This window comes from Centruroides vittatus, unplaced genomic scaffold, assembly GCF_030686945.1.
Source record: "Centruroides vittatus isolate TY-2023 unplaced genomic scaffold, ASM3068694v2 contig_377, whole genome shotgun sequence".
Lineage (NCBI taxonomy): Eukaryota > Metazoa > Arthropoda > Arachnida > Scorpiones > Buthidae > Centruroides > Centruroides vittatus.
Window position 1 is genome coordinate 2,951,790 of NW_027122198.1, and position 27,529 is coordinate 2,979,318.

The 27,529-nt window shown below is 30.2% G+C and overlaps 1 protein-coding gene across 3 annotated transcripts in view; it reads right to left on the reverse strand.

Moving 5' to 3' along the window:
- Positions 1–17,764, reverse strand: part of LOC136975638 (uncharacterized) — a 34,059-nt gene extending 16,295 nt beyond the window's left edge. Inside the window, exons 1-2 of one of the 3 annotated variants that reach the window (XM_067270710.1) lie at positions 17,699–17,764; positions 4,065–4,260 (exon numbers count right to left, since the gene is read on the reverse strand). In XM_067270710.1, the coding sequence (XP_067126811.1) occupies positions 4,065–4,247 (183 nt within the window). In that variant the 5' untranslated portion in view covers positions 4,248–4,260; positions 17,699–17,764. The remainder of the gene's footprint in view (positions 1–4,064; positions 4,261–17,698) is intronic. The other 2 variants (XM_067270711.1, XM_067270712.1) reach the window with 2 other exon arrangements.
- Positions 17,765–27,529: the final 9,765 nt, after the last annotated feature.

Consider the following 27,529-nt stretch of genomic DNA (forward strand, 5'->3'; position numbering starts at 1 on the left):
TCCTTTATAACTCTTTTCCCTTGGGGTGGGATTAACAATTCTGGGAACCACTGAGAACAAAGGGAAAACAAGGCCCTGAGGCCGGTGAAAGAGGAGAAAGAACATTCTTTGCCCAGACCTCGAGGTGGGCAGACGTGAGTTGTGGTGTTCCAGGTCGCGTTTGGCAATGACTGGAAAGTGCAAGAGACTTTGATGAAGGAATTGGGTTTTATCATGGTTACAATAAAACAGTGTGACAATTAAGTGCAAGAAAAAACTTCAACAAACACGGCAACGAGAGACCTTCCAAAAGAGTTCAACATATATGTTGGGGGGCATAAGAATTTTAGAAAGGCTTAGGTGGGGCATAGCACAAAAAAGGTTGGGAAACACTGATCTAACTCCTTTTGTGGGAAATTTTTTAAATTTAAATAATGTGGAAAATTTTTTAAATCGAAATAACTATCTAACTTTCTGCCCCTAATCTTTCTATATCCGGTCTCAGTTTTCATCTGTCTATCTCTGTTCTCTAGATTAAGGAAGAAAGATGGTGGGAATTTATGTCTATAATTTTTTCAAATTGCAGTACAATAATATGCCTTATAAATGTAAAATACACTCATTAATTCCAGTGCCTCCTCTTTGGTGCATAACTTGACCAAGGAGGAGACACTGGAATCAAATGATACTTTATTAATAGAAATGTATTAAAGATGATTATATGTAATTACAATATCATAACAGAAAGACAGAACAACAGTACTATTTCGAAGTTTCCTGCAGTACGAATTTCCTGCAGAACAACAGTACTATTTATAAAAATCTTTAGTGCCTCTTGCATTAAGGTATATGCCACTGTATGCTATCCTGTGACAGATTTGCCCACAGATGTTGCAACTGCCACTCCAGATCCTCAGAATCATAGATGGCTGAAGCTGGTATCCCATCTAGTCCCACATTTGTGGACCAGGTAGGATACTTGCTGGAACAACATTCTTGGAAATATTGTCTTTACCAATACCGATCATAACAATATACAGGCTGTTGCCTGTATATTATGTTATGGGTGAAGATAGAGTTCAGTAGCAAGGATTTCAGTAATTAGACAAAGATGACATTTCAATTCTTTATGCTTGTCTCATGATCATACAATCATCTGTCCTGGTAGTTTATGTGGGCCTCAACACCAGCCGGATTAGAATGGCCAGATAGTGCAATATTCGGCAAAATGGCTTTACTACTTTCCTCAACCATATGATGCAGTCTTTCTTAAACTCCATCAGCTGTCCGTAATATCTTTAACAGCAACATACAAGCATGCCTGGCATTTGAAGATCTTCAAACAGCAGACACAATGAACATACACTCTCTCTGTGAGCTTTTTTATAGAATACTGGATTAGTAATTTAAGGGAACTCTGGTAACATTACCAGGCCTGCAATCAGACCAACTGTAATCATTTACTTACTTGTCTGAAATGTAACTGTATACCAGCTTTTGCAGTAATTATACAATTCTCTCTGAATGTATAACTTTTTTTGTCAATGTAATATGTTTTATTGAAAAAACTTATTGGGCTGCAATTTTCAAATTGCAGTCCTGTAGATTTCCACTGTCATCTGTTTGTTCTTCCTTAATCTTGAGAAGAGTTAGATAAATGCAAAATTGAAACCAGATATAGAAAGTTCAGAGTCTGAACTGGAAGTGACGTGATTTTTTAAATTAAAATATGATTACAACTTGTAGTCCAGCAATATGATGATGTTACAATAACTAAATGATTTTATAGAAAATGAAAAATGGCCAAATATCATTTAAAAAATATCACTTTAACTCAGTTTTCAATTCAATAATTTTAATAGTCAGTCCACAACTGTTTTTTTGGTCTGCTGATCTGACTGTAATTGCTCCCATTATGAAGAAAGACAGGGATTTCAAATATAAAATGCAAAGTAATAAAAATTAAATTACTGTAATTGTTAATTAAATATTTCATAGATTTTAAAAATGATGAATTAAGCTGAATGAAATAAAATATAATTTTCATACAAAAAGTAAAGAAAATGTTAAGGAAAATAGTCATTCAATATCTTAAAAACTATCAAACTTAAACCTCCAAAGATTCTTAAACAATGTGGAGAAGGAAAATTTATTAAGCAGTAAATGCTTTTGGAACTAATCAGTTCTATGTTCAGATCACCATTACAAAGATAAAATTCCATCTTTAAAAATATTAAGATTCACAAGCATATTCTGAATTAAAAATTAGAACAGAAATTAAATAATAACCAGTCATGCATTTAGAGTAAAACTGATGCTAATTAGTTTACATTGATTTGCTTTTCAACCATAAATGCAAATAGTGCCATAAATCTGTTTATATGATATTTGAAGCAGTCAGGTATGTATTCCACTTATTGATTTTTCTATGATAATTTTTAGATTTTTAGAAACATTATATCAATAACTATAATTATATTCCAGATCAATTTATAACAAAAGAATTATCAAATATTTGATCCCAAGAAGAGATTAACAAGGACAACTTTCAAGCTTCATAAGAATGAAAAAATTAATCTAAATAAATTAAATATCAATTGATGATCCAGTTTTTAAAATATTATTTACTGCTATTCATACATGAATAACAGTAGATGACAAGTAAGAGACAATGATCAGTATCCAAAATTATTTGTCGAGCAAAATATTTAAAAAGCAAGTATGACAGGATCAGTGCAAATCAATGGTTATATTTATTGTGACACGGTGTCACAAGTTCATATTCTAGCATTAATTACAAATTTGTTTTAAACATCATAACAACAATCATGAGCAAACAAGTTTAAAAACATTCCTTTAAAAAACACAGAAAAATATCCAATTAAAATTACAAAGTTAAAATTGGAACTGGTGAATCTTACAGACATCTTCGTTTTTCTTTCTATCCTTACCCTCCTTCTTTCCATTTTAACTTTGTAATTTTAATTGGATATTTTTCTGTTTTTTTTAAAGGAATGTTTTTAAACTTGACGGCCAAGCAGCCTAAAAAGAAAGGTCAGGTCGTCAAATGTTTGTATTCTGAAACACAAGAAGTGAATAAATGGTGGTTACCAATTTTGGACAGACTACGTCTTCAAATTAATTTTCAGAAGAAAAATAGTTTTATTAAATATTTTTCAATAATTAACATTTTTGCTTAAATAATTTACTGTAATTTTACTTGAAAGTATTTTTGGATAATTGACAATAATAAAAACGCAAGACGAACAATATACTGTATTTACTCGTACATAAGATGAGATTTTTATTCACTTATCACAGCTTCAAATTCCTAGGTTGTCCTATATGCATGAGCGAAAGATTCTTTGCATTTTTGCAAATAGTTTTTATGAACAGTGTATTCACATTTTTTACCAGATGCTTACCTTCTTGTATTTAAAAACATAAGTATTTTATCTGGGTTGTTTGAATTGTTCTTATATATTGTCAAGAGTAAAGATGAATAGCAATATGAAAATAAAAGCTTTTGAATTGAATTCCAGATTGAAATTCCAAAATCACACACAGGAGTCCGATATAAGTTTTAATCCATTCCCATGTGAAAACAGATAATTATTTGGAAATCAGAATTTGGAGAAACTCATAAGTATAATCGATGGAGAGTGGATTCAACTGTTAAGAATTGTCAAAAGAAGGTTTCCGATTGTCCAGCTTTACATGAACAAATTATGTTGTCGATTTTACAAGATTTTTCCTTAAGGCTTAAAATGCCAGTAATTTTTGCAAGAAAATGTGTTCATTTACATTCATTTGATATTTTACTTGTGATTAAATGAAATAAAATTAGAATTGTATTAATAAATCTAATTTTCTTTATTTTGATCTTTCAAGTCACACCTCTTCCTATATGTGAGGTTGTCTTATATGTGAGTAAATATGGTAACTCATGGATAACAAGTAAATGTCTTCAATTTCTAGTATTGAATATCTAAAATATTTAACGAAATTTTGAACTTACACAAAATTTATATTTATATCACTTATATCACTCACAAATATATGAGAAATATATGACTAGTACTTACCAATGCAAAAAACGCCAAGCATAAATTTACAGTTCTTGCATACTGTAGTCTCCTTCCGCTGGTGTGGCCACGTTGCCGAATGTCAGGTTTGACGGTGACTTTGTTGGATAGTAAACCGGTTCGGTCGAACACTAGTTCATCTTCTTCGTCACTTTTCAACAACGGTTCTTGACAGCTCGACATTTTAAATGACCTACTTTAGAAAAATTTGAAAATTTTATACATCAAGATTTGAATTTTTTGCCATTTCATTTTGCAGTTTTAAATGCAAAATGTGCAGTTATAGAAATTAAGAACCAAATTTGCGACAAATGGCCTTTAACCAAAGATGTTAAATCTAAACTAACATTACAGTTGCAAGTTACGTATTGGATTGATTGATTTTTGATTTAGAAAGATAATACTCAAGAGAAATTGCTACTATCATCACTCAAAAAAAAATTCATTACAGTCAATTAAAATGTTAAGATAAACTTTAGAATTTAAATGTAACACTTCGAAAAATCTAAATCAACATCTAAATTAGAAACAATAAATAGTTTTTGTCATTTGTGAGTCAAATCAAAATTTTTTAAATTGATTATAGATCATCATAAATTGTTCACAACTGATACCGTATTTTACAGACTATAAGACGCACTTTTTTCTTCGAAAAATTGCCTCCAAAATTCAGGTGTGTCTTATAGGCATTTAAAAACAATTGCTTAAAAATTAAGGTGCATCTTATAGTCCATAAAATACGGTATTAAGAACTGGAAGTATCTACTTACAAAAAACAATAATTAGGTGAAACAAATAAAAAAAAATGTTCTAAATTTGTTATTCTTAATGTTTATAATTCAAATGACCAAATTTAATAGCTACAAATGTCTGTTTAATAAAACTGTTCAAAAATTCTATTTTTTTACGTAGAAAATCTAGTATGCAATACAGTACATGCTCCCTAATCACATTACCACATTATATGGTAGTTGTTCAGATTAGTGAAATTTTATATAGAAACAAGTAAAACGGAAAAGCCATATTTAAAACAAGACTATGTCTCGGAGACTCACTACTAAGTGGGATCACTTTGATGCTCATGGCAGGTCTCATTCTCATTCTCCAATCTTTTTTGTATTGCTGGTTTTGAGCACAATCATTCAAACTTCGCCAGCATCGACCTCAGCCGCGGCCACAACCACAAGGTTGTCCACGATGCATTTTTGGTGGAATGAACTTATCCAATGTCGAAATTTCTCTCCGTTACATGTCACCTCAGGTTGAATTTTTGTTGATGCCTAATGAAAATTTCCTGTTTTTGAAAAATATAATCGTGGATATTGTATCACCCAAAATTATTTTTTTTATTTTGCACAAACAAAATAAATATATTAATAGATGTAAAAAGAAAAAAAAAATTATATTTTGGAAGTTAGTTTTATAATATAAAATTATAATGACTAGCACTATCTAATTTCAAAAATGTTCCTATGCTGAAATGAAATATCTTGAGTCAACCGATCAAGATTAGCACGTGGTGACCAGAGATATGTCCAGAATAACACGAGACAGGTAAATGGGTTTTTTCAAAGATTTGTTTGCCAAAATTCAATTTTGCAACATTTGCATTTCAAACTTCCCAATGCATGTGTTTGTCAAAATTTGATTTTGCAATGTTCGCATTTCCAACTTTCCAATGAACAACACACGTGCAAATCTCGCACTAGCACCTGTTTGTAGAAAGTGTGTCACCATTTTGTATTTTACTTTGACTCGGTTCTTGGTCCAGAGTACCTACAAGTCTGATTTTTTTATGCAAGCATGATTTAGGCACATAATACTCTGTGCCAAATTGTAACTTCTGACATGTACTCCTTCATATCTGTAAGTTATGTACCCATTGATGGCAGCATGATTTTATAAACAAGACAGTCTTGTCAAAAAAGCAAAAAGAACTGTACTGTAAATACATTATAGATAATCAATGCCAAACTATTCTAATAATAAGACCAAGTTAATTATTGTAACTATTGACTAGAACTTCAGGTTCTAGCCTGATTTTCTTAGCCTATCATAAGCCTTATCACTTGATCATTTTGGTACTGTATTTGGTATTTATGTCAATGTATATTTGTCAGAATGTGGAATACATATTAGTTTTACAAAGTATGAGTACAAAGAAAGATGGAAAGTATATTTTAGGAATTTATTGAATAAGGAAAATTCCATAACTTTATATGAGTCGGAAAACTGGTAATGAAAGGAAGACCAAGGCTGCATTGGAAAGATATGGTGGAGGAAGACTTGAATCAGAGGGGACTTAAGAGAGAAGACTCTCTTGACAGTAAGAAATGGAGGAAACATATTAGAGAAGAAAATGCAGACCCCATATAAACATGGGAAAAGGCAAAGATGATGAAGAAGAAAAAGAAGATATATATATATAGCACATGTAAAATATGTATCAATATTATAGTTATTAAATGAAAAATGAGAAAAGTTTTTTCTTTGAATACATAATAAAATATTCACATTAGAATGGTATTAAAGAGTACAATGTTATCCAATATTCAATAAAAATATCTCAAAACATGATACATTATATAAAGTCACACCAATTACCATATATTATTTTAACCATTCAGTAAATATTTTATGAGATGATATTGCACTATACAGTCACACCAGCTGCCGTACAGTATAAGATCAGGCTATTTTTCATTGTGAAAAATAGCCTGATCTTATACTGTACGGCAGCTGGTGTGACTGTATAGTGCAATATCATCTCATAAAATATTTACTGAATGGTTAAAATAATATACAATGACAATTTTCTTACAACTTTTCTTAAAAACTGAAAATTTGCCAATGAATCTCTAATTAATTGCTCTTTTAAACTACAAACTACTTGACTGACAATAATTCAAGTTATATAAAATTAAGATATTTATTTTCTTAAATCTCTCTGACCCAACCTGATCTATTTATTTTCTTTAGTATTTTCCACTTAAGAAAGTAAATATTGTATTCTCTTTAACAAAGTATAAAGTTTTCATCGATAAAATTGTTATCTAACAAGTTATGAAATCTCCTGTTAATATTACATTCTTTAAACTAATTAGGAATTTTCCAAACATCCAAATAATTTGAGATTACATTTCAAATAAGAAAGGACATGTTACTTATTCATGTTTAATAGCTAAATAAGCAATGAAAATTACTAGCTTCTAATAATAAAAGATTGATATCATTAATCTTCATTTTTAAAATTACATATAAGTTATAAATATGAATTCTTATTGCCTTTTAAAAATAAAAACAAGAATTTTTGAAACATTTTAATCTCATATTATGCACAGTATTTTCTCTCAAATTTTAAACATATAACTTTCATCTCTAAGAGGAAAAATACAATTTTTCAGGATAAAAGCTGTCTTTAAAATCATTAAAATAAAAGCTTTTTATATACTTTCTAAATCATTACACTTCATTTGTCCTGGATGGAAATTTGAGGTTTTCTGCAAGAATGGCTTATTCTTACACCTCGTAAACAAGATAAGAGTTTTACATAGTGAATCAATAAAGTCTAAACTGCTTATTAAGAACTTCAAAACAATATAATACTCCCTCTGATCCATAATAAGGTATACATTTATGTAAAGTTTTCTGAATATGGACTGAAGTAAGAAATAATGAGTTTTGATTGGCTGATGTTAATCTTAAAGTATTTTATCAGATTACACAGATGACAATGTTTAAAGTTGCTTGTTTCACAAGATATTGTCATTTAAATAAATTGAAAATGGAAGCAAATGAAAATAACACCCATCATGATGAAATACCAATGATCGCCTTAAAAATCAGGCTATAAATTGACTAATTAAATGATTGATATAAAGTAATTTGTTTGGTATACTGACACAATGAAGTGGTGTTTTCTTAATCAACACTGGGCAAGTTTTCCATCTTTATTTAGTTAGTACGCTATTTTACATGTGCGTTTCGGGCCTTCGCCCCTCTTCAGCTAACTAAACATAAAAAGGAAGGCATAAAGCAACATAAGAAATTACAATTTTAACTATAAACTGAACATAAAATTATTTTGCGACTGGTAAAACATACCTCGGTTTAAAACACACACCTGCAAACAACATTTAACGGATTGGCATTAGAAAAAAAAGTGCATGACAATTATTACAGCATCTATAAATACAGTCCTCGTACGACAGTCATAGCAGAACGGTTGTTTTCCTTTAATCTTAAAAATTATTGAACAACTTTATATATACATTAAAACATCATTTAAGATACATCAACGTATGCTCTTAATACTAGAATTAACACATCACAAACTAAAGAAACATACCTCGAAATCCCAAGCACTAGCATGTAGGTAAAATATCTTTTGCAGGGTGGACGAAACAAGGATTGGTTTTACAAAGTTATGGTTCATAACAGCGTTAAAGTAACAAGTTTTAAAATTAAATAAAATAAGGTAAAACACAGTATAAGAAATTTCATTGGGTGTTACATTTCTTCTAGACACATTCTGTAAACTGCCATCCCGACACGGCTATCCGATTGACTAATTTACATATATATTGGCATTGATATTACGTTTGAAATTTTGACATAAGTTATTGAAAAGAGTTAACAATAATATATTATTAAATACACCTTGATTTGTGTACACAATAACTAACTTTAAAGTATATGAACTGATTTTTATTAACATTTAATTTTTCTAATATTCAACCAATCATAGTATCCGCATCCAATTTTTATTAATTTTAACACTTAGGTTTTTATTTATACAATTTTGATATTTATTTTTTATTATTTCGACACTTTCTTTAAATTTTCAATCATAAGTTTTCTTTTTGTTATGCAACATCTGTGTATTCGATTGATCAATATTACATTTGTTGATTACACAGTGATCGTGAAAAACTGAATTTAGATGGTTATATTTTAGATCCGACACATGTTCTTTAAGACGTGTTTTTAGTTTATGTTTAGTTTCACCTATATAAAAACTATTATTTTTACAAGTACAGAGTATTTTATAAACAATATTTCTCATTTCATCTTTGTTTACCTTTTGTTTCTGTGTACTTTGTTTAGCAGTTAATCTGAATATTAAGTTTTGATAGTTTGGAAAACAACCGTTCTGCTATGACTGTCGTATGAGGACTGTATTTATAAATGCCGTAATAATTGTCATGCACTTTTTTGTCTCATGCCAATCCGTTAAATGTTGTTTGCAGGTGTGTGTTTTAAACTGAGGTATGTTTTACCAGTTGCAAAATAATTTTATGTTCGGTTTATAGTTAAAACTGTAATTTCTTATGTTGCTTTATGCCTTCCTTTTTATGTTTAGTTAGCTGAAGAGGGGCAAAGGCCCGAAACGCACATGTAAAATAGCATACTAACTAAATAAAGATGGAAAACTCGCCCAGTGTTGATTAAGAAAATGCCACTTCATTGTGTCAGTATACCAAATATAAATAACAACACGGTTTCGATTGTACCAAAACAAGTAATTTGTTACTAGAGGTAGATGTTAGGTGCCATCTCTTATCTAAGTTAATAATTATAATTTAAGTAAATATTATAGCCCGATTTTTAAGGCAATTGTTGGTATTTCATTATATACTCATCGAACTTAGTGATGTTTATTTATACCCATCATTACTGAGATATGAAGAAAATATTATCTCAGAGAATTATACTTTGCATAGTAGATACAATAAAGCAAAGAAATTGACTGCTAATCTATGCAACAGAATTTTACGGGTTGTTGCTACGACTCAAGAATGGAAACAAAACAGCCAACATGTACTTAATACAAAATGACAAAATTTAAACTAATAAACTTTTAAATGGAATAATATTGACTTTAAATGTAAGGTACTGTACATTAAGATTAAATAAACTTAATGTAAAAATTTCCAGTATATATATACCAGCAAAAGAGATAATATTTACAATTATAGCAGCCTTAGCATCCTAGTTTGATTATTATAAAAATCACTTCTATAATAATCAAATAAATTTTAAAAATCTATAATTAGATCAGGGTTGGGCAACCTGCGGCCCCCGGGCCGCATGCGGCCCACATTCATATATTTTGCGGCCCGCGACGCATAAAATGTGAATAAATATATCAATTTCCCAGCTTAAGGAAGTATGCTGGAAAAATTCAAACGTTATTTTTACAACTTATGTATGTGAATAGTTTTTCCCGCAATGAATTTAGTAAAAATTAAAACAAGAAACCGGCTAACAGACACATGGAAACTAATTTAAAACTAGCAGTGACGAATATTCAAATATTTCCAATATATTACGTTTACATCAGTTCCAGAAGCTAAATTAAGTATACCTATGCTAGTTTATAATTGTGTATGAATAAATAATTCTGATTTACCAACATTTTTTTTATCATTCTCTTGTATGCGGCCCGCATCAGTTCAAAAGTTTTAAAATGCGGCCCTTACATAGAAAAAGGTTGCCCATCCCTGAATTAGATCATTAAATTTATATAACCTTTGAAGTGTACAGTAAAAATATTTTCTACATGCATTTTAAATCAATAAAATATAAATATTTTTTCTATTTTGATTGTTTACATTTGGATTGTAAAAATAAGATTATTAAATCTTATCTTATACTTGAGCCTCAGTTAATATTCTTATTTTTATAAATAAAATAAAATACTAGATCTTTCTATTGCTACAAGTAATTTCATTGACAAAATTGGCTAATAAAATAATAAAAATGTTTATAAAGACAAAAAATTTCACTTCAATCTAAAAATATATCAATTAAATAACTCCATTTTCTAAAGATATATTTTATAAAAATATCATAGAAACTTAAAATTCAAAAATTCAAATTACCAACATTCCAAAAGTCATTGGCCACAGGCTTCAAATTTATTCTAAAACGAACATTCCTAAGTTTATGTCGGATGAATTTTGGAATGTTTGTAATTTAACGTTTGAATTTTAAATTCCTAGATAGCAGCATCCAAAAATGAAGACAGTCCTCAAGAAACATTTAATTGGTTTTATGTTTGTGTTGTGGAACTTCTTGAATAAATGATGTTTTAATGAAAGTGAATAAAAGTTCAGTTCATCTAAATAAATATTTCCACATTCAATATGAAATCAAAATGCCATATTTAAACAGAATAAATTAATTATCTTAGCTAATATTTATTTGTAATTGTTTTTTGATAATGTTCAAAACTCTCAATATAAATTGAATAATGGAATATTATGAAAATAATTGTATACATAAAATAAATTTATAATGACCTTTAAAAATCATATAAGAGGGAGAATGGACAATGAACTTTTTATTATTCAACACTTCTAAAATAAAATTTATTTAAAATAACTATTTGATCATCAAGAAAGAAATATGAACAAGCAATTATTCATTGTGACATTGTCACAAAGCCAGGATGCAATTTTTATCATATTTTTAATAAATTTTTAATTTAAGATATGCTCTTTGCCTCAAATTAGTAATGTCTCGCCCAGACATCGTACTTTTCTGTTAGCAATAGAGTCATGTCAGTCATCTGTCTAACTCCTTTTGAGAAAAAAACTATTGAATTGAAATAATGTAACTTCTAGTTTTCATGGAAGTTCATACATAGTTAATTGGGGCTTCCTGCCCCTATCTTTCCAAATCTGGTCTCACCTTTCATTTGTCTAACTCTGTTCTTGAGATTAAGGAAAGACAGACAGATGACAATGGAAATTTATAGGTCTAGAATTTTTTTAACTGTAGCCCAATAAAATTCAAATAACTTAAAAGAGGTAGGAATTGAAAACAATATGAGAAAACAACAAGTTATTTTGGCTTGTATTTAGAAAAATAAATAATTTTCTTCTTTTGTCAGTGATAATACATGTTCTTTAATAAAAAAATATTAAGAGTCAGAATTCAAAATAAAAATAAAAGAAATGACAGAATATGTATTTTACAAGATGTTGATGACAAATGTAGGTAAAGCTGGACAATCAATTGGACAACATGATTCTTGTATATGATGTGAGAATAATTTGACCCAGTTGCAATGATTCTTACATTTGTATTTGCTGTTATGATATTTTACTAAAATTTATTAACAATATAAGTGTATAATCTTTCAAAATATTAAATTAGTGACAAAATTTATTAAAGGATTTTTTCTTTGAAAGTCATTAGTCAGCTATTTTTTTTTTTTTTTATAAGAAAGCTGTTTTGTATAATTTGTTTTATTTACAAATAACAATAAAAATTTTTCAAAATGACAATTCATGCTGCTTTCACAAATTGCCTGTATTGTGACATCTTTCACTTGTCTGCACAGATGCATTTGTGTATTAGCTGATATGTAAATACTAAATTCACATAAATTATTATTTTCAGATACTTTACTATTGTTTTAGAGTAAAGTCAAGAGAAGAATAATTTCTTTCCAAGACAAATTAAAACAATATTTAAAAAATTCATTAAATATAACATTAACAAGCATTAACTAAAGATTTATTATTAAATGTAAAAATGATAAAGTCGAATTATATAAAAAGAAACTAGTGCTAAATAAACATTACATTATATACTAGAATACTACATTTAAAAAAAAAACACCATAAAAGATCAAATATTACATTTATGCAACTCAAATACTTCATTGACATATTCTAAATTAAACTTTATGCACAGAAATCAAAAATTAATGGCAGAAGAACATTCCAACTATAAGAAATTTAGGATTTTTTAAACTTACTTTTATTACAATAACAGTTTCCTTAATAAATCAATAGTTTTTTTAAAAATGTCTTAAGAAGTTTACAACACTATAAAATATCCTGCATAGTAATATCTGGATACATTAGATTTTCATGTTAATCAGTTATTAAAAATTTGTATTTGTTGTAAAAGTTACTACTACTGCATTTTATCCTTAAAACTTTATAGAAAATGTACTGATAAAATATTTTTAGATATACTAAAACAGTTTATATCTATAAATTGCAAATAATTCAAAGACTCAGAAAAATGAAAATAAATAAATATGTATATGTATGTATATTATACAAGATCAAATATTTAGATGGGAATTAAAAATTCCAGCAATGAGTTGCTTAATTTTCCCAGCAACATTTGGTGGCATAGTGGCATCATCTGTTATGATACTTTATTAAAAAACTTTTTATACTTTTTAAATATTATAAAATGGCAAAAAACTCGATTTTGGCATAGGAAGCGATTTTATAAAAAATTACAAATGTTAATAAAGAGTAAAATCGTCATTAAATCTGACCCTACTGGAAATACACACCACCCCCTTTATCTCCCTACCCCTCAACCTTTAATCAGCAAAAATTTAATAGCATTGATTCCCTAATAAACAAACATCGCTGGAAAATTTCAGAAATTTTGACAAAAAGCACAGGAGTTATTAAGCTTCAAAAAAAGTGATCAAAATTGTGCCCCCCCACACAAACGCACATACTAACATACATGCATATATACAGAAAAAATCCCTGAATTTTTTTGCATTTCTCAATGTTTCAAGGTCCTGAGTTCTAAAATGTAGAAATCTGGGAGGTAATTTTTTTGACCAATCACCATACTTTCCCTATGTTATACAGGGTGTTTCAAAACTATATGTCAGAAATGTAAAGGCAGGTAGAGGGGACCTAAATAAGCAAATTTTGTAAAATGTGGGTGCAAAAATGCAGTGAGAGGGCACTGTTGGATAAAAGCACTTCGCTGGCTTGAATTGTCACTCCCCACATGGATTTGGAGCAACATGCATCATTACACCAATACAGAGCTTGCCAACATGCATTTTGTGTATGGGACTGCGCAAGGAAACAAAGTGGCTGCTCACTTCAGTAAAATCATTAGGAATCACCTGGATGCTGTCTATGGCCAGCATTGGATAGGATGGGGAGGACCTGTTCCTTGGCCACTGCACTCCCCAGATTTGACGTGCTTGGATTTCGTCTTCTGGGGTCACATTAAGAGCATGGTGTACGATAGTCCCATAACATCTGAAGAAGATCTGGTTGCCTGATTGTCTGTTGCTGCTGGAAATGTGCATGACATGTCTGACGTTTCTTACTAATGTATGCCAATCCATGCGCTGCCACTGTGAATCTTGTATTGCTGTCGGTGGTCACTCTTTCGAGTAGCTATTGTAAACTTCTAGATAAATAGATTGTTGCTTTCCTTTGTCTTTTCACTAAACTGTTGTTAAAACTGCCTTACATGCTAACACTTCAACGCTGCACTTCCACACCCACAATCATTTACGAAATCTGCTTATTTAGGTCCCCTCTACCTGCCTTTAAATTTCTGACATATAGTTTTGAAACACCTGTATATAACAGTCGGGAAAGCAAAAAGTGTGTAAAATACAAAGGAAGACAAAAGTTAGTTTATGGAATGTGCAGAATTATATATAACACATTTTTAAAGGTAATTTTTAGACAACCACTCACCACACTGGAATATAGTTAATCACATATGGTTCGGAGTACATGAGTAATTTATAAATCCAACAAATAGTTATATAAGTAGTGTTTGACAAGTTACCAGAAAATGTATATAAAATGACAACAAACTGAAATTAGTGCTTTATTTTTCTACATATGTTCCATTTAAGTCAAAACATTTTTCCATATGACATTGCCACCCTTCTAAGCCTTTAGAGGTAGAAATCAGTGCCCTTTGATTCTAGCATTACCCATTAAAATGTTTCACTTGATCTATTGACTGTCAGCAAATTGTTTTTTAAATTTGGGAATAAAAATTGTCTGATGGAGCTAGATGAAAAAACTTGATAAAACAAGTCTCAACAAGTTTACAGTTGCATCAATTAATTACAAAAACAGCAATCTGTTTATGAATAATAACCACTTTTGGAAACTTTTTGAACACTGTGTATCAATAAATTGATTTATTTTGAAATATGTTCCATTATTTCAAGATAAAAATTAAAATCACAAAAATATTTATAAAAACAATTAAAAAATAACATCGTGTGTGGATCAACTTTTTTCATGTGTACAATTACAGTAAACTGCCCATTCTGGATTTAATACAATTAAAAAGTATTAGGCATATTTTTCATTAAAATAAATAATGAACATAGTTTTATGCTAAATACAACAAAAAATGAATAATCAAATGAGGAATACCAAAGTATTAATAATCAGATAATCAAACATACTTTAACCAGATATTTTGATTTGATCATCATCATCAAGTCATTTTGTGGTTTACAACAAAAACTGCACTTTTCAATTGTGTCTTAAAAATACATATAATGTAGGCTACTTCATTTTCCTCTGAATTTTTAAGAAATATTTATTTAATAATTAATAAAAGCTAAATAACATATCTGTTCATTAATAATGCATCAGACAGGAAAAAACTTAAACAATTTGTCAAAATATCATTTCCTGTTTTTTTTTTGTTATGAAAAGTATTTTTAACTTTTACAATTACTTAGCTTGATTAGTTATTCTTTCAATCAGATATATGATATTTCCTCAATTCTAAGACATGCCATGATTTTGAAATCAAATTTTAAGAGTTTTTATAGATTTAATTATTTAAGGAGGAAAAAACTTTTAAAATGATCAGTTTTATTACATTTTGACAAGTAACAAATTGGAAAAACCAATATGAATTCCACAAAATATGTAATGTTTGGCAGTTCTATCACACTACTCTTCTGCATATACCATTTCCAGTACTAATTGTTTTAATGCCAAATCACAATGTCATTTTGAAGATATTTTAAACATAAGTGTTTTATTTATTTTTTACTTAACATCTTAACTCTTTAATAAAAAATTTGTTGGCTATTTCACTATTTTGCAAATTTTACTTGTTAGAATTTGACATAGAGCGCCTTGGAAAAACCCAAATTTAGTAAGGGTGCTGGGAATGGTAAAAGTTTGGGAACCACTGCCGTATCCCATAGCCCTTTTGCTGTGACTTACAATTGTCATTTCGAATTCCCATAGACCGTAAGACACATCTCTAATTCACACAAGTAAAACGGGTAAAAAAGTGCAATGTAGAATCGAGAAAATATGACATTATAGTAAATGTACACTTCCAACTTAATTTTTACTCATAAAGTTACCATTCAACATTTGTACATTTAATCTTATTTAACAACTTTTCCAACTTACTTTGTTCTAAGAAAGATTTAACTGAAATTTAAAATTTTTGAGTTTTTATCTATGTAAACGAAATTTCATCAAAATTTTAATACGGAAATTTGATAACGAATTCGGAAGCTAAAAAATACAAAATTACCGACAATACATTAATATTAAATTGCATTTTAAAAAATAAGATACTTTTAAATCATCAGTTATTTAATAAATCATATCTTTATTGTAAAATATTTAATGTAGGCCTATTATTAAACACTTATATTTGTAAATGCACAATTTTTATTCATATTTAAATTCATAGTCTTTTATTCATAAATCTTCATTCAAACTTCATTATTTCTGTATCATCTTATATAGCACAATTTAAGTCTATTCTACTTATCATTCACACCCTTTCTTACTTTCTTTTCAAGAAGATATTATTATTAAACTTAAACTGTAGGAAAAATCTGTTCTCGTAATCATCTTTTAACGAAGCAGAATATAACAAATAGCATTAGCATATATTTTGTCTAACAACCAAAGGCATCAAGAGCCAGTACATTATATGACATTAATTCATTAATTTTTAAAAAGTATTTTCAATGTTTTTGGAAACACAACTTAACAATTTAAGTCCGGTCATATTTTTAAAATATAATTTGACTCTACAGAACGTCACGACGAATCAAATGATTTGTCAATTCTTACAATTTTGTTGCACCAAAAAAAATTCCAGACACAATCAGAAAAATACTATTGCAGGTTATTCCATGACGGCACATTGCCTACAGTTTTAATTTTATACACAAAATAAAACTTTGTAGCCAAAACGGTTTCATAATTTCCTCTACAGTGGGAAACCACTTACACAATTCTATATTTGGAAGTAAATTGATTAAGTCGCCAATTTTTTTTTTTTTTGTTTTTTGCATTTGGGTTCGCTACTAGTTACACAAACAACCCAAATTTCATCACCTAAATGAATTTATTCTCAAAAATAATACCAGGAAAAATTCAACTGTATCATTCATTAATATAATTAATTAAATATACTAAACTTGAAACGACGCGAGTTTGATAATCTATTTGAATTTCTGCGACACGATTAAAGTGGAAACACAATTATAAAGTTATTTTCAGCCTTCCTAATTAAATTTTAGAAAGAAAAAGACGCACGACGTTAAATGGAGCTTAATGATGTTCAATTTTTCAGGAATAAAATCAAACTGAGAATTGTTTTTTTGAAGCCAGATATAAGGACATTCGCATCTTTTATGTAGAGCAAATATTTTCTGGGATTGCTTCACAGTTCAAACCACGAGTAAAAATGAAGTTTTAAATGAATCAAAATTAATGTTAATAGAGTAAATTCCGATACAGCTTAAATTTAATACAGTATAGTCATCGGTACGTATCATTTAAGATCAACTAATGCCTAAAAACTGAATAGTAAATGTCAACACTTACGGATACGCACTTCGCTATTTATAAGTAGACTAGAACTAAAAGATATAAACGCCCTCTCGCTATTTTTACTCAAGTGATTTAAAATCTACAAATATTTTCCAAGTTATTACAGAAAATATAATATAAATATTTTTATAATACAAAATTTATAAGCCCAAATAAAAAAATAATGAAATAAATTTAAATGTTCAAAAACACTATTTTTTTAGAATATTCGATTTATTAAATAGAAAACGGGAAGGTAGATGATATCGAGGAAATCGAATCCGGTTCCTCTTTTCTAGAATAATTATCAAAGAATGTCTCCAAAAATAATATAAATACATTTATTATTGGAATATAACATCGAGATATTAGACGACACGCTCATTAATTTTCTAAAATTTTCCTATCAAAAGTATAATGAGTTTGATTCGAAAGACAATTTTAAAAATAAAAATAAACTAACTTATAGCCAAATGTTACTTTTATGCTTTAAAATTTATTTCATTTAATGAATAATTTTATATTTTATATACTAGCAGAAACCCGTCGATCGACGGTTTTATTCAAGTAGAATACAATCAACGAGCTTTTTTTTTTATAACTCTTTCCGCCCTGTGGGCACTAAGAAGGCCTCTTTTAGAAGGCCCATTATGGGTTCGGCCAGGCCCACAATGGGGCGACCGGGTGGTGAGGGACGGGGCCCGACATATCCGAACGGACCACCCCCCGAAAAATTCCTGGGGATTAATCGACCCGATCGGATTCGATCCCGGGTCCCCCAGAGCGGTAAGCTGCCACCTTGACCGCTCGGCCATCCGGCCGTCAAACAATCAACGAGCTAAAGCGTTTGTTTTACAAATACATACTTTTTGTTACAAATTCTAAAAAATTAAAATAGTGTAGTTTAAAATAAAACTGATTCTAAACTTTATTTTATTATTTAAATAGATAAGTGAAAGTGTTTAAATTTGCTGTATTAATTTTTTAAAATAACGTAGTCTTATAATTAACGCGTAATTAACAAAAAACGCAGAAATTCAGAGCGGGGATAGTGAAATTGACTTTTCTAACGGTTAAAAAAAAAAAAAAAAAAAAAAAAAACACTAAATCGAAGCGCGAATGCTCGAGGTGTTTGTTCCCGTAGACTTAACGTTGTACCGGCACGTTTGCCATTCTTCCACGCCCGAAACCATCGCACCTTTCTCAAGTATCTCTTCAGAACCATCATCTACAAAATGAAAACTTTAATTTGATACCTAAACTATGTTTTTATCCTCTGCCGTTCTCTCAAACGAAGTTGGACAGTATATATTAGGGTTCCTCATTTCCCGGTCTTTTGCTTGTCCCGGGATTCCGGAAAAAAGTGAACTGTTTCCGGAATGTAATTAATCATTTTTAAAATATAAAAAATATCTTGAAATCGAAATGTTTGCTAGACTGGATATCTATAGCAATAGTTATAAACTACCGTAAGGCCTTTCCGTGTCCGTAAAAGAACAAACTTTTTTACGGTTTACAAAGTAGTCCATCGTGAGCATGCGCAAAATCATTGGTAGTTATTGCCAGATCTAACACTATAATTATTTATTCAATTTATTATTTTTCTATTTTTTTATGACCAAAGTAATTCTTATCTTAAAATTTTATATTATTCAGAAGCGGCATTTTCGGGCAAAAGTTACATGTTAACCAATTTGTCAAAGTTTCGTCGATTGCTTCCGGCACAACTTCCGATTGTATATCGACTGACGGCGACCTAGCGCATGTGCAGTTGGTCGATTCTCCGTATCCCTACCGTAAAAGTTTGATCGATTCAAACATTTCTTACGGAATACGGTACGGCCATACGGATACGATACAGAGTTTATAACTCGACCCTAGCGGTATCGAGCTTGTAGCCCGATAATTCAGCAGTTAGTTTGGCTTTAATAATCAGGTTTATGAAGAACTTCATACTTGAAGACTTCGTACTCGTTTCTATTCTTGTTCAATTTGCACAACCTGGCATAATGTAGTTATTGAAACTACTGGGCATAGTTAAAATTAAGACAGCATCAACGGAATTATTCAAGATATTATGGATTCTGACAAGTAAAAAATTTTCAGAGTCCTGCCACAAATACATATTGACTATTGACAATCTGCGAGATGTCATAACAAACAAAAATTTAAAAAAAAATAATATGCGGGCTTAAAATTAATAAATACAAACGTATTCTGATAGTTTATGAGTTAATTATACTTTCTATTTGCAAAATTTCCTCAACCTTAACACACACACACAAAAAAAAGTTCACTTTTGAGAAATTTGTGGAATTTCCCAGGATGAGAAAAATTTCCCGGGATATTTGTCAGGTGAAAAAACAGCCGGAATTCTGGGATCCTGAAATCCTGGTTGAGAAACCCTAATCACGATCCATCAATGTCACGATCTAAGAGTCTATATATTTTGAATCGATTCTCCAGATTTAAAGTTTTTCATAAACATAAAAGGAGTAAGATACGTATAACTGGAATGACATCGTTATAATTTTGGATGGTAAATATTTCACAAACGATCATGTTTGGGACTGTCGTGCCTTTGACAGTTTTGGTCATTTAGCAATTTGGCGGACTTCCAGATTGTCGGTCCGAGGTCTCACAAGAGTCTCTGGCTCACAGAAACCTAGAATTTTACCAAACCATTTTCAACCCAATTTACAGGAACAAAATGTTGGCAACAGAAATCATCATAATTATAACAACATACTAGATCACAAATAACCAGGTTGTCACTTAAGATTTATTTATTCCATCTATGTTCGGAAATGTCACTGGACAGCAGATCTCCCCCCAATAAATAACAAGACCCATAACAAAAAAAAATAAAATACATAAATAAAAAATCAACGAACGTAATAAAACACAAATAAAAATTGCAAATATATATATTTGCAATTTTTATTTATGTTTTATTATGTTCGTTGATTTATATATATATATATAAGACAGAATACACAAAACGGTTTTGTATTTTAGTTACGTTTACAGTGAGTGAAGTTTTGAGTTAACTGTATAATGTTTTTCCGTAGAAATCAGATTTTCAACAGCGAATCATTGACTTTATGTGTAACGAATGTCTGTACTTAAATTTAAGTTTTAACTATTTCCGCTCCCTGGACCACCTAAGAGGGTTTTTTTACGCCTCTTCTGGGTTTAGCCAAATTCACAGAGACAGACATGTGGCGAGAAACGTAACCCAATATATGTGGGTGTGTGTCAAACCATCCACGGCAATTTTTTGAAGTACGTGATCTAGATTCGAATCCGAGTTCTCGGAACAACAGATCTGTTTTTCCAGGGCCATTGATTATGCGAATCGCGGTCTTTTTATTTAATTTTTAGTGTACATAAAAGTCTAATACCGTATTTACACTATTATTTATTAAGTGCAAAATAATTTTAGACCTTAAAAACATGAAAAGTAAATGTAAATAAGAAAAAATCAAACATTCTTTAAAAATAAAGCAAATCCCAAAAATAAATATGAGTAGGTGTATAATCGGAAAGCGGAGCACCTTAAAGAGAGGGGTCCGTGTTTATTTATTTAAGACAAACATTTTAAAAATAATTAAATTTGTAAAATTAGTTTAAAAATTACAAATCAAAGTAACTCAACATACTGATTTTATTTTATTTTTTTTTTTATGTTTTTCAATTAAACATAAAAGAAAATAAAATAGACTAAATCAGGGGTCCCCAACCTTTTTGTACCTAAGAGCACATTCTAGAATACCGGCCGGACGGCGGGCGCCATTTATTTTTTCAAGGTGAATTTATACTTGGACATAGTTAATAATACATACACATAATGTACAGAAAACATTTAATTCCAAAAATGTAATAAAACATACACAAGGCTATTAACAATAATTTTTACAAAACAAGTAATTACTAAACAATGCATACAAAATCTACAGAGTATAAAAATTCTTTATAAAAAATATAAATCTGAAAGTAAATGATTTTTGGCATTGCATTTCATTGGCCTAATTGCTTCGTAATTAGGAGAGTATGATGATATTCCTGCTCGTAAGCAATCGTCAAGGTGTTCATCTGTAAGTCGTTATCTGTACTTTGATTTTATGATATTCAGAACGGACCGGTTTATTTCATTTCAGGTATGGGAAATTTGGTTGGTGAAGATTTGGTGGAGGGGAAAAAGAGATCGGTCGCATTTCGCTTTGTGCTTTTATCTGTGTTGGACGCCATTTCTACTTTTGAGTGGTTAATTATTAAAAACGAAAAAAACTTTTACATAGCATTTTTTTGAAAACCGAAATATTTTTATTTTTATCGTGGTCGCACAGCGGCGGGCACACATAAAACGATCGGCGGGCGCTATGGTGCCCGCAGGCATAGGGTTGGGGACCACTGGACTAAATAAAAAGAATTTCTAGCGGTAATAAATAGGGGCTGTTAATCTGTTACAAAATATTATTTTTATTAAAAATGTATTATAATCATAGAGAATTTCTTTTCCTCTGTTGGTTATTGACTTCCGACTTCTTCTGTTAGGTGGTTTCAGTCTTATTCTTAGAATACAACGATTGAAGTTATTAATAAACTTGATGTCTATTTGTATACATTGCGTTATGTCATAACGTGTTTTTCTGTTACGTATTAAAAGGTATTAAAAGGTGACGCTGATGGTGACAACGCCCTTAGCGAATCGTTAGTCACCGTAATCTCCCTTTAGTCAATCTATTCCAGCGTCGACTTTCCGTTAGACAAGTTGCGTAATCTTTTGCGTAATCTTTGTTACACGTTTACGTAACCGGTTCGTCGAATTTAACCGGTTATATGACACTTCTTACAATTTAACAAGTCTAACATTTATAACTCCGTGTTAGCCAGATATAATGGGCAATAGAAAACGATAGGAGGAAACATAATTTCAGAGTTTCTCTTATAAACGACTCTTAGTATCAATTTCAGCTATATATCCACGCCGTTTTCGTCATCGTTACTGCCTCGTAAAGTTTCCATCCTTTCTCTTTCGAAGAACTAATCATTTATTTCATTTTAGTCAGGATACGACTATAAATTTACTTAAATATAGTAAAATATTAATTAAATAGAAAAGTGTGCGTGGGAGGATCTACGAGAAAATCCTCCAATTCCTTGTTGTTTTACAGCCTTTCTAAAAATTTAATACCAATCGATACCAGCAATCGGATCCACTTACTTGATTAAATTACGCATCTTTAAGGAATACACCAGATTAACTCAAATTGTTCTTCCGAATTGACAACAAAAGAAATGTCTGGAGAGATGGCAACGACCGCTTTTTCAGATTTCCTAACAACAAATTATTTAATTAAATATAAGAAATTCCCGGAGAAGATAACATTCCAATCAGTCCTACTGCAAAATATTAACTTGATTTGATAGTAGGGGATAATCAATAAAAAATACTTTTGATAAACGTATCGGAAATGATACGAGAGACTGTAATTTTAAACATGTCAACGTGCGGATCTACCTCAATTTCCGTCATTCGTTATCTCAAGAATGACGTCGAATCAACGTAACAACTCAGATGCTTCGAGTCTTGCAACGAACCTCTCAGCGATTTGCAAATACTTTGAAAGTTCCCGACAATGGAAGATTATACTCTCGAACACGGTCTTTCGAGAGTCTACTTTTAAAGAAGTGATGTAGTTTCTTTTCGTTATCATTATTTGCGGCCAGCAGCAGCAAACGTTTTAACATTATCAGTGGGAATGAAGGCAGTAATCAAACGAAACGATCTTCACTATTCGAAAATAAACGTTTTAACCAAAATTTAAAAGTAACGGGCGGAACTTAGCTTAAAGAACACTTATAGCAAAAGCCCGGTGTCCAGATATTTAATATGTTTTTTGTGAGACAAATAAGCCACACTTAAATTTCATAAGAAAGAATTCCAATTAAGAGGTGTACTGTACATCAAAGCGAGTAAGGTGTGGACATATTTGTACGTTTGAAACGACTTTATCAAAGGTCTTTCTTCGTTGACTGCTGAGTCTCCACATCAAATTTCTAGATCTGTAAATTGTAGATACTGTAGTAAGACCACGTGTTATTAAATAATTCATGGAAATAATTAATAAAAGTTAGTTTAGTGGTCACTTTTTTGAAAGATTTATTATAAATGAAGCCTTTAATACGACATACATTTTACAATTACGTAGTACATAATTTTGAAGGGTTACCGTACAATTGAAACTATTATTGCCTTGTATGCCTCCTGAAATGCATTTCGGTCCCTGATATTAATGGTCCTCCTCAGTTAGGTAATCAGTTAGGTAATTTTAAATGTAAAAAAAAAAATTAAAATTTTACAAGACACACACTCATAAACCAATTACTTTCATTAAAATGATAAAACCCATTAACCAATAAAATATGTACTGTACATCATACGCTTAGCTGTCGAAAGCTTTACAATTATATGGTAAATATTTAAACATTAAACTATACAACTTATCTAAAAACATGTCGTTTCACTAATATTGCTGTAATAAAATCTGACGGCATTATTTGTTCTCATTCATCAATGAGCCATAATTATTTCTTCTAGTTGATTTACGGTTAACTTGGTCATATGATATTATTCTTCATTTCAAGCCTTTGTGCAACAAATTCACCTTTACCAGTTGAAGGAGTGTGCTAAACTTTAACACGTTCATTTATTACTAATCGTGTCTATCTTGAGGAAACCGTGTTTTGTATTTTCGTTTCTTTTCTTTTCTTTCGAAGACACAATGTAGTGACGTAAACTTAAACACTGGGCGAATTTTTCATCCTTTTTATTCCTCAAATCCAACCGAATAAAAAGGATGAAAAATTCGCCCAGTGTTTAAGTTTACGTCACTACATTGTGTCTTCGAAAGAAAAGAAAAGAATACTAATCGTGTATTATGCATTACTCATCAGTATTATAACTTTAGTTACTCCATGCGCAAAGCAAATACCTTTCATTTATCTTTTCATTGTTAATTATCCACCATGCAAACTTCGCTTACACTAACCCTATAAAATTGCACTAATCACTAATAGTATTACAGGTAGGCCTCCTTACAACACGGTAGATACGCTCCTTGAAAATACCGCGTTGTGGGAAATCGCGTTATAGGAGACACCAACTTAATACAAAAACTGGTATTCAGTTCTAAAAAGAGAAAATTGCCTTTTATGGTGTAACATTTTCATCATTTTTTAAATTTATGTACATAAAAAGCTTAAATAAAATTCAACATCATATAAAAACTAAAAGATTATGATTTCAAGTCAAAATCAAAAAGAAACATAATATTATGCTCAAATTCTCCTCATCGTCACTTATTATAGTTCTATCAGTCCTCATCATCACTTATTATAAATAAATCGGTCCTCTAAACTAAATTAGTCCTCATCGTCACTTATTATCGTTGTTCGAGAATGTTTGACTAGCCTTATTTCAAGATCTGAGCTTGTTCCATCAAGTTCCACTGCACTTATGTGATCCGTTGCGATTTTTCTGTTATGTGAAAGATAATTCGTTTCTAAATACCCTAAACCGCGTTATAAAAGTACCGCGTTGTACGAGGCCTACCTGTACTTAATTTAAGATATTGGCTTTGTGCCTGGAGTAACTAAAGTTATAATACTGATGAGTAATGTATAATACATGATTAGTAATGTATAATACATGATTAGTAATAAATAAACGTGTTAAAGTTTAGCACACCCCTTCAACTGGTAAAAGTGAATTTGTTATACAAAGGCTTGAAATGGAGCATAATACCACGTGAGAAGATTAACAGTAAATCAACTAGAAGAAATAATTATGGCTCATTGATGAATGAGAACAAATAATGCTGTAAGGTTTTATTACAGCAATATTAGTAAAACGACATGTTTTTAGTTTGTGTGTTTAATTGTTATGTTGTATAGTATATTGTTTAAATATTTACCATATAATTGTAAAGCTGTCGGCAGCTAAGCGTATGGTGTACTGTACATATTTTATTGGTTAATAGTTTTATCATTTTAATGAAATTAATTGGTTTATGAGTGTGTGGGTTGTAAAATTTTAGTTTTTTTTATGATTACCTAACTAAAGAGGGCCATTAATTTCAGGGACCGAAATGCATTTCAGAAGTATACAAGGCAATAACAGTTTCAATTGTACGATAACCCTTCAAAATTATGTACTACGTAATTGTAAAATGTATATTGTATTATAGATAAAAAGAGGATTAAAGGCTAATGATAAATAAAATTTTATTTTTGTGTTCGTTTGAAAGAAAAAATGGCGATGCTGTTCTGCGTTTCGAGATTCTTGACGATTTGATGAAATAATTAATTTCAATAGGTTCACAATCACACACATTTACTTAAACTCATGCTCACATTCACATATACTCATACTTACTCACGTTCTCCTATTTACACTTATATTCACATTCACTCACTTATTCTATTCAAATCTTTCTATTCTAATCGGTGCTTTTGTCATTTGAAATTTTACTAATGAAGTTTCTTAAAATTTCGGATCACTTTTTTAATATTTAAGTTGGATAATTCAAGTAATTACCACACAAAAGATTTAATTTTAATAACATTTTAATTATTTTAAAAATTTGTTCATATTTAATATTAATTTTTACAATTATCAACTAAAGTAGGAAACTTCGCGTATATAATAATATTTTTATGACTGAAAATATTCGAATGATGTTTTATGTTCGAAGTAACTTTCGAGGAAAGACTAGGTGAGTTTCGGCAATCCCCACACAATTGAATACGGATTTTACTCTTTTCCAAATTTGGTTATGACGTCATAACTAGTTACAAGAGAAAGATGAAAAGAAAATTTCACTTTTAATTTGGTTTCATTGTTTTATTGTTTCGATATTAAATCCGGGTCGATTCATCCTTACTAATTGTTTCCAACACTCCTGGAAGTGACGTGTCGAATAGACATATCTCAAACTTTACGTAATCCTGACGTTTCGAATACCCTATTATTAGGTTGAGGCCGAAGTTTTCAACGCGAAAACGTGTACGTCGGACGTTCAGCACCGCTGTAAGCCTAGAAGTTTGACAATGGCGTTTGGAATGTCGAGCATGATTCTACTGACTTTTCAAACCCCATTGTCAAACTTCTAGGTTTACAGGAAAGCGACGCTGAACGTCCGACGTACACGTTTTCGCGTTGAAAACTTCGGCCTCAATCTCTCTAATAACCTTATCCGTGGGGTTATCGTAACCTACGAATTTATTTTTTCAGATGTCGCGTGACGCGACGTGTTCAATTCCGTTTTTTGTTTTCATTTTGTCTCATGAAGAGAGGAAATTAATTTCGGAGATGTGTCGGAATTTTGCGAGAACTTCGACCAACTCGAAGTCTTACTAAATTCGAAAATATGCGGAAAATCCGTTTGCCGAAAATCTTCAATTTGTTTTTGCACACAAACATGTAATTTTATCAAATTTTATCCATTAATAAGTTTACCAGAATATTGGGTGGGAGGAATTGATGCTATTCCGAATTGTATTGGACATCTTCCTGGCTAAGTACTGCCGAAAAAGGGATTTAATTAATTGAAAATATTATTATTTTTAATAAAATTATCGGAAAATTCTACAACTTTAAAAGTTGCATCATTAAAAAAATATATATACAATTCAAATTAACAATTAAATATCATTTGCATAGCGTCTACTAGTAAATGATAATCTAATACATAACTTAATAATCGATGCTATTTTAAAATTAACAACATATAAATTTACTAACAAATAGTTTCTTCTGACGGAAACAAGTAGTGATAGCGA